The sequence below is a fragment of the Chiloscyllium plagiosum genome, chromosome 25 (assembly GCF_004010195.1).
Source record: "Chiloscyllium plagiosum isolate BGI_BamShark_2017 chromosome 25, ASM401019v2, whole genome shotgun sequence".
Taxonomy (NCBI): domain Eukaryota; kingdom Metazoa; phylum Chordata; class Chondrichthyes; order Orectolobiformes; family Hemiscylliidae; genus Chiloscyllium; species Chiloscyllium plagiosum.
In genome coordinates this window covers 43,094,573-43,103,408 of record NC_057734.1, presented here as the reverse complement: position 1 = coordinate 43,103,408, position 8,836 = coordinate 43,094,573, and the positions used below count along the sequence as shown (strand labels likewise).

General features: G+C 47.0%; 1 protein-coding gene across 11 annotated transcripts in view; it reads left to right on the top strand.

Moving 5' to 3' along the window:
• The window catches only part of LOC122562796 (oxysterol-binding protein 2-like), a 334,280-nt gene that overhangs the window by 100,678 nt on the left and 224,766 nt on the right, over positions 1-8,836 (top strand). For 2 of the 11 annotated variants that reach the window (XM_043716004.1, XM_043716002.1), the window contains exon 1: positions 4,229-4,387. The exons of 4 other annotated variants lie outside the window; for them this stretch is intronic. Coding sequence is in view for 2 of the 7 variants with exons in the window: in XM_043716006.1 (XP_043571941.1) it covers positions 6,687-6,762 (76 nt within the window). In the remaining 5 variants the exon portion in view is untranslated. Of the gene's footprint in view, positions 1-4,228; positions 4,388-4,533; positions 4,626-4,796; positions 4,953-6,476; positions 6,763-7,386; positions 7,481-8,836 lie in introns of those variants that run through there. 5 more of the 11 variants (XM_043716003.1, XM_043716009.1, XM_043716001.1 and 2 more) reach the window with 5 other exon arrangements.

Here is an 8,836-nt window from a genome sequence, read left to right as displayed (position 1 = left end):
ACTGGTCCACCTGGGAGCAGATGCGGCGGAGTCAAAGGACTTGGGAGAATGGGATGGCGTTTTTACAGGGGGCAGGATGGGAGGAGGTGTAGTCCAGGTAGCTGTGGGAGTCGGTCCATATCCACCACAGGTTCACCTGTACCTCCACACATATCATCTATTGCATCCTTTGCACCTGATGTGGCCTCCTCTATATTGGGGATACGGGCCGCCTACTTGCGGAGCGTTTCAGAGAACACCTCTGGGACACCCGGACCAACCAACCCAACTACCCTGTAGCTCAACATTTCAATTCCCCCTCCCACTCCACCAAGGATATGCAGGTCTTTGGACTCCTCCATCGTCAGACCACAGCGAAACGACGGTTGGAGGAAGAACGCCTCATCTTCCGGCTAGGAACCCTCCAACCACAAGGGATGAACTCGGATTTCACCAGTTTCCTCATTTCCCCTCCCCCCAGCCTGTCTCAGTCAAATCCATCAAATTCAGCACCGCCTTCCTAACCTGCAATCTTCTTCCCGACCTCTCCGCCCCCACCACAGACTAAAATTCATGATACAATAATGACTCTTCCCTCAATGTTCCCCAATGTCACTCAGATTCATTCTTATCCCATTAAGTTGGTTTTCTTACTCTGGATTGTCTATTATCCTTTTCCATAGTTACCCTAAACATTATGATACAGTAATCATGATGTGCTAAATATTCTGTCACTGATACTTGATCTACTTGGCACACCTTGTTTCAAGAACTTGGTCCAACAAGAAACAAGGTCTTGCCTTGTTTCTTGTTGGACTGGTCACAGGAAATTCTCATGAACACAATCTAGGAACACTTGTCTTTCACTGCACCTTATGTTACCACTGTCCCAATCCATGTATGTGAAATTAAATACCCCCATTATAACTACTTTATAATGTTTACTTCTGTTTGTAATTTCATTGCAGATTTGTTGTTCTACATCCTTCCCACTAGGTGGTGGCTCTGTACATTATATCAAGCAATACAATTACACTCTTCCTATTCGTCAAACAGCACCTCAATTAATTCTGCACTTGAACCATCTGAAACATACTGTTTCTCCAGTACTGCAATAGTCTTCTTAACCAAAAAGGTCACCCCTCCTCCTTTTTTCTCATTTCCATCAATCCTGAACATTTTGCAGTCAGGAATATTTGACAACCAGACATACCCCTTCTTAAGCTAGGTCTCTTTTATCACCACATCATCATAATCCCTCCCACAAAGCAATCTGTGCTTATAACTCCCAAATATTATTAACTATGATTGTGCATTCATGCAATGAGTCCCTGATTTAGACACCATCACTTTCTCCGTTACTCCAACTCTATCTATTAACTTATTATTCTCTATTTTAATAGTATCTGCCTTTCATTCATCCTGGTTTTATTTCCTAATATTCTAACCTGATTTTCAATCTGAGTTAATTCAAACCCTTCCAAATCATTGGCAAAACACCCTGAAAGGAACTTAGTCCTGGCTCGGTTCATTTGCAACCTGTCTGGCTTCTCCAGCTACCATTTCCCCAGAGCCAATCGCAGTGTCCCTGAAATCTAAATCTGTCCAGCTACATGTTCATTTGTCTTATCTTCCCATTTCTGTATTCATCTGCATATGCCACTGGGAACAATTAGGAGATCCCAATTTTAGAGGTCCTGCTTGCTAAATTTCTACCTAGCTCCTTAAATTCTGATTGCAGTCATAGATCTCCCTTTCTACCTGTATTGTTAGTACCAGTGTGGATCACAACCTCTGGGTGCATTCACCTTTTCCCGGAAGAATGCACTGCAGCCATCCTATGACCTCAGGGAGGCAACAAACCAGAGTCACACTAACAAATGTAGAAAAGCCCATCTGTTCCTGAACCAAAGCATCCCTGCAACTACTGCTCTTCCACTCTTTCTCTCCTCTTCTGCACATCTGAGCCACCTGTGGTGCCATGAGCTTGGCTCTTGCTGCACCCTTCCAAGAATCCATTGCGCTCACTAATATCCAGAACAGAAAACCAGTTAGTAAATGGCGGTCTCCTGCACTGTCTGTCTGTTTTTCTTGGACTGTCTGGTGGTCTCCCATTCCTATCTTACCATATGACCACTTCCCTGAATGTGCTATCTACTTAGTTCTCTCTTTCATGGATGCTCCTCAGTGACTCCAGCCAGTGCTCCAGCTCGCATTCCTGGAGCCCAAGCTTCTTTAGCTGATGAGACTTCTTGCACATGGGTTCATCTGAGTCATGACAAACATCTTTAATTCTCCATATAGCATAGGATGGGCATTTCACTTCACCAACAATCCTCCCATACTCTAAACTTAAACTTCTAAGTTACTTTACCTATCTTAATTTAGTTACTTTTTACTTACTTTCTTACATTGACCGTACACCTGTATTATTAATAATAAACTGGAGATTGGTTAAAAAGTATAAATTATTTGTAGCCATGGCTCCATCCAGCTGGTTGGTCATGTCTTTCAAATTCTTATTTTGATGTTAAATTGAGCTGCCCATCCAATATCTTCTCCATCTCAAAGATCTTATACTTCTTTCTCTGCCCCATTACCAGCCACTACCCCCTGCTGCCTCTATCCAATCACACATTCATCTGTGTAATCTTCCTATTTCTGTACTGTACTCAACTGCATACAGCATTTGGGAGCAATTGAGAGATAACTACTTTAGAAAATACAGAAAATCAATGTCCATATCTTTATCACCTTCCAATTCCAATACACCCCTGACTGACCTCCCACCCTCAAAGATCAGGTCAGTGGCTTAAAGTCATGCAGTGAGTTGCTCATCTTCTGACTCCCTGAAGCCTGTCTACCATCTCCAGAAGTCAGGAGAACACTCTCCACTCTACATCATCTCGTGTAAAGTCTCCTTAAACATTTTCTGAAATTGTCGATACTTTAAATGTATACACAAGATATACCTTATTCAAAAAGTGTGTCAAAATACATTACAACACATTTCAAATTGAATAATACAAAGTGCAAAAACATTTAACCTTATTTTCCATATGCTCGTTTTCACTCTTAAGATCCCTAAATACGATATTCATAATATTTACAATATAGAATTTATGTCAGACATACAACCTCGAGGGCAAAACATTTCGAATTGAAAATTAGAGAAAGTACAATAAAATTCATCTTTTTTTCCCCTCGGCAGTATGTTCCATATTGGCGTGCCTCTATATTATTTCAATATTCTTGATTTTCACAATTTACATTCCATGGCAAACATCCAGACCCTCGGTTTTCTGCGGTTGAAAGGCCACAGACAGCGACCTTTCCCCAGTGTGTCTCTGAAGTATCCGTCCCAAGCTGACCTTGGAATGTATCAGTCTCCAACATTCAGTCCCGGACACTCTCTGCATTACATTAGCAGCAAGTTTCAGGCGGGCCAAAGAGGGAGTTGATGTTCCTCCACCTCCACCAGATGTTTATCTACGTGTACCTCCCTGGGAGTAGCTGGCAGATAATCCAATCCTGCACCACAGAACTGAGCGTGAACAAAAGCCGCTGGTCTTCAGGCTTGTTTTGAAAAGGTACATTGGACAAGGAGCTTGACCACAGTCTGTTCGCTGCTGCAGCCAGCTCAAGGGGACAGTGAGTGGGTGGGGGGGCGCAGAAAGAACCGAGGGGAGCGGATGGGGTTCTGCTCACTGTGGTAAAAACAATGACTGCAGATGCTGGAAACCAGATTCTGGATCAGTGGTGCTGGAAGAGCACAGCAGTTCAGGCAGCATCCTACTGTTCCTCGGATGCTGCCTGAACTGCTGTGCTCCTCCAGCACCACTGATCCAGAATTCTGCTCACTGTCAACCGAGTTAGTGCTTGTTTGAAAGCGGTTGCTGCCTCCAGTGACTGCCCAGAGTGAACATTGTTGCATGCTGCTCAAACTCATCTCCACCCTGTATCACTGGGAGATGCTGCTGGAGCTGACAGAGGCCGAGTGTCAGCCTGTGAATGTTGGAAAGGAGCGGAGGAGGGGGGTGGGGGCGGGGGTGGGGAGAGAGAGAGATCTCTGAGGCGCTACCGCGGGAGCAATTCCACTGGGGCTGGAGAATTAAAGGGGCTGAAGCGTGTCGTTGTCCGGGAAAGGGAGGAGAGAAGGTGGCCCCGGCCGCGCGTGTTTGTAGATGGGAGGATGTTGTTGTGAATCGGGGGGGGGGGGGTGGATTGGAAATATAGAGAGGCGTTTTCAGTCTTGTGAACAGAGAAGGCGGTCAGGATTGAGTGTGCAACAAGCCTGCTGTGAGCACTTCACCTGCAAATTGTAATCCGTACCCTCTCAGAACTGAAGTGTGTGTATTTTAATTTAAGAAAGTGTGGAAAATTGGCCAGAAGATATCACTTGGGAACGGTAATGTCAAAGAGTACAATGTAATTTATTACCCCCGCTTTCTGTTTTATTCTGTCCCTCTTCCCCCACCCCTCCCGCCAAGCTATGAAAATGTAGTGTTGTTATTGGATGTGGTTTTTATTGGATGGTGTGTGTAAAATGTGAACGGTCCTGCGCAGCCCCTGAGCCGGAGGGATTGAGTTCAGAGTCTGTTGCCGGAGCGCCGCTGTGACCAGGCGGTGTGCCCGCTGTTCGGAAGGTGAGTGCTTCGGTACTAATTCACTTTGGTTGCAGTAAACGCGTGGTATTTTTTTTCTCCTTCTGCCGAATTAGTTTGACTTTCCCGGTTTGTGATCCTCTTTCTCTTCAATCAGTTTAACTGTGTAGCTGAGCACACGCCCCCCCCCCCTCCCTCCCGACTTACCCCCGACTGTTTCTGTCGGCGTGCCCTTTACCTGCTGCTCCCGCAACAGTTGTGGGCAAGAAAGAGCACGTTCCTCAGCAACTCTGCAACAAATGCCCTTTTTCTCAGGTGCTGCAGTTTCCATCCAGTTCCCCCGAACGGATCCCGCTTCTTTACCGAGGGGTGAGCAGTGTCCGCCTGTTTGTTCCTTTGTGTGTGTGTGTGTGTTTTTTTGCTGAAATGTGGAGCCGAGTGATCTCGCTCTTGGTCAGCGGAGTCACAGGAGCCGCCTCCAGTTTCCCTTTCCCCCCGGGGGACTGCGAGGCGATACCGCTCTCTGGGACAGTGAAACGAAACTGTGGCGTTGGCTTCTCTCGGGGATGCTGTGGGCGGGCAGCGCCGACCGCTTTTCTGGAGAGGATAGGATTTTCAGTTGGCCCCTGAATAAGCGTCAGAGAATATTGGGAGACCCGAGCAATGTGAGGTTGCAGCAGGGAACTCAAGAGGGAGATTGTCACAGTGAGCGGCAGGAAGATCCCGGGGGACAGCGTGTCCCGGGGGGGGGGGGGGGGGGGGGACACGGGTAGAAGAGTGGTTGATCCGTCTCCTGCAGCTCGGATGCTGCCTGGCCGGCTGTGCTTTTCCAGCACCACACTCCGGACCCTGATCACCAGCATCTGCAAGTCCTCACTTTCTCCAAGAAGAGTTATATTAGAGCTCCAGCACAGACTGTCAGCGCCCGGAGTGCTGTGAACGGACCGTTCGCGTCACCTCTGCGGGAACGGGATTTTAACCCTTGGTTCTGAACTAACTCGAGTTCACAACAGGGGTCACGGTCCCTGGGGGGAAATTCGCGGCTACTTAGCCAAAACAAACACCATATTCCTTCCGTCACACCGCACTGTTGTCAGCTTGTTCAGGAGCAGCTGTGACTCCACGTCTCTTTGTTTCGTTTTATTTTATTTAAATCGAGAAGTGCTTTTCCACAGATTTTTTTCCCCCTTCACCAAATCTCCCTTATTTTTTTCCATCTGTCCAGTCAGTTGGATAGTCGGCGGTGTGTTTTGGGGGAAGGGTGTAGAGATGGTGTGTGTTTGGGGGGGGGGGGGGGGGGAGAAACAATGTCTCGAGTCATGAAGAAGCTATAATCATGGAACCTGACCCTGACTGTGGGCCAGGTTCCTGTGGTGTGGCCTCGAAAACGGTGTCTGTTTCCCCCCACCCCCATCCACCTCAGCAGCGGTACAGATTTTATAAACACCTCCCCGGGCTAACAGAAACAGTTTTTAAAAAAAAACACAGAAATTGCCGGCAAAAAAAACTCAACAGCTCTGGCAGCATCTGTGGAGAGAAGTCAGAGAAAACGTTTCCTCAGAACTGGGCTGATAGTGTGTGATACAAAATGTAGGCAGAAAGGGAGAGAGAAACCTGGCGAGGTGAGATGAAGAAATGATGATGTGGGGTGGGGGGGGAACCACTTTCTTTGTCAGTACGGAAGTTTGGAAAGCCCCCGGGAGTTTTGTTGCATTGCAGACTGACTGAAGGAGGAGGCAAGTGAGTGGAGGGAGAATTCTTTCCCCCCTCTCTCCGTCTCTGCTGCGGCCGCGAATAAGCCCGTCAAAGCCAGAGGGCACCGACTGATGGGCAGGGACATTCCCCCCCCCCCCCTCCCCGGGAAGCTGCCAGCGACAGGGTCGGACGTGGAGTCAGAGCAGGAGCCCGGGACTTCAGCTGACCACCTCCAGCCGCTCTCCCTCCCTCCCTCCTGCCCGAGCCAAGGAGACGGCTGCATCCTTACTGTTCCCCCCCCTCCACCCTCCGCAGTGGGAATGCCAGGAGTCTCCCAGTCTCCTGGAACCAGGCTCTGCCGATCACCAGGACTCGGCCTCTGCCCAAGCTCCCGGCGGGCGGGCGGCGATGTGCTGCAAATCTCTCGGTCACCTGTGCTTGCAGCTTGAGCAGACGGCAGCGTGCCTCTTCAGGGGCTGGCAAGGTCAGCAGTGGCTCTCAGAGCTGCCCTGGTGTGAATCAGGGACTCGGACTCGCCCTGTGCAGGTTCCCACTCCCCCCTCCAGCCCATCTCCTCAGTTACCCCCCTGGGTGTTTCCTGCAGTGATATTGCAGCCCTCTGATTGATAATCCCTCGGTTTGGGTGTGTTTTATTTTAAAAGCTGAGATGCCTGAGCTCTGCTGTCCTCAGTCCCAGTGCAAACTGGTTTTGTTCCCACTGCCCCAACGCCCCCGGTTTTTGATTTGCTCCGACAAGTCAAATTTTAGTTTCTTTTGTTTTTGCATTTTCGTTCAAGCCGATTTTAAGATCCCCGCGACATCAGCGAAGGTTGAAAAGAGTTAGCAGAGAGCGAGAGAGAGAGAGGTAATCAGGAAATAGGGATCCGGCCGGGTCTGGGCATCGGAGGAAAGTGAAACTGAGAAAGGTAAGGAGATGGAGTTGTTGGAAGAGGAGGAATTTGATTCCTTCCGTCCCAAAATGACATCGGGGTCAGGTTCAGTTTGGGACCAAGCGGAGGGGAACATTCTGAAAAGCGATGACTGTGATCGAATGGAAGCCAGCTGTGAAAAACATCGTATCCTTTCTTGAAACGCAAGAGGTTCGAGTCTACTCGGAGACGGGGCAGTATTCAAGTCTAAATGGACCGAGCCAGAGAAAGAGCGTGGAGTTATTGAGGGGAAGCAAAGCTTTTGGAACAAACGTAATTCAATTGCGAGAGAAATTACACTATTGCGTTTTCTTGGAGTTTGCTCAGAATTTTTGCGCTCAGTTCTGAGCTGGTTGGAGAAATCACGGGTATTTTGAAATAGGCCACTAGAAGGCGCTCGATAGGCTCTTTGCACATATCACGATCAAACACTTCGGGTTAGAAAGAATTGGGTCATACAAAGTGGAGAGTTACCTACTGTATATTGTGTTAGTGTACTTACACTTTGGGGTTCAGCTGCAAGTACTGCCATTGCCAATATCCACGTCCGGGGAAATATTATTTGTCTTTTAAAATAGGTAATCCTGTGCAGTTTAAACAAAGTTAATTTTTAACAAAACATATTGTGCTTGAATTTCTTGGAATCGTTTAAAATTTGTTGAAAGGTCTCTATCTGATGCTTTGTTCTGGTGGAAAAAGGTCGTATAGCATCAATGCAAATTCCACTCAGGATTGTGGTGGGTTACAGCAGCGAGTGGGATTTGTCGGGGTTGGCATCAGTAAGTGGGGGGGGTCAGCAATAGAGTAAGCTGGGTGAGGAAGAGGGTGGAATATGAGTGGAAGAGAGAGATAAAGCTGACTATTGAAGATGGATCATGGCCTATTCACTCTGTATCATGTGCCCAGCAAGTTGGCAGCACCAGGAAGCCCCAGATAACCATCACTCCTGAATATTTGGAGGTAGGACTTGGGCAGAAGGGTATGCAGAAGCTGTTGGTTTGCTGGATATTCAATTGAAAGATGTTGCTGCTTCTGTAGAGCTATTTTTGACTAGCAAGGGGATAAAGGATATGGGGAGAAGGCAAGGAGAATGGGTTTGAGAAACATATGAGCCATGATCGAATGACAAAGCAGACTTGATGTGCTAATTCTGTTCCTATATCTCATGGTCTTAAGTTATTCATGCTAAAAGTCATGGTGCTGTTTTGATATATGACTATAAAAGCATGCACTCTTAATATTCCATTTTAATTTGAGAGGAAATATTTAAAAATATCCATTTGGCATTCACTTATTCATTGCTGGCTCAATTTCTGCAACTTCTGTTGCTTACATCTTTGAGACTCTGGGATGTGTCATTTGTTGATGTGGCAGTGACTCAGTTTTTTTTTGGCTCCGGTTCCATTCCCAGGATAAATAAGTGCAGCTGCTCATAATTACTTTTTAAAAAGTATTCAAGTCACTTATTATTTAGACGGAATACAACTTCAATAACTTTCAACTGCTGAAAGCTAACAAATTTAGATGTATGGAACTCATTTCATAGATGGTTTATAATTTCTTACTAAAAATCATTAGTATTTACTAGTAGATTAGATTAGATTACTTACAGTGTGGAAACAGGCCCTT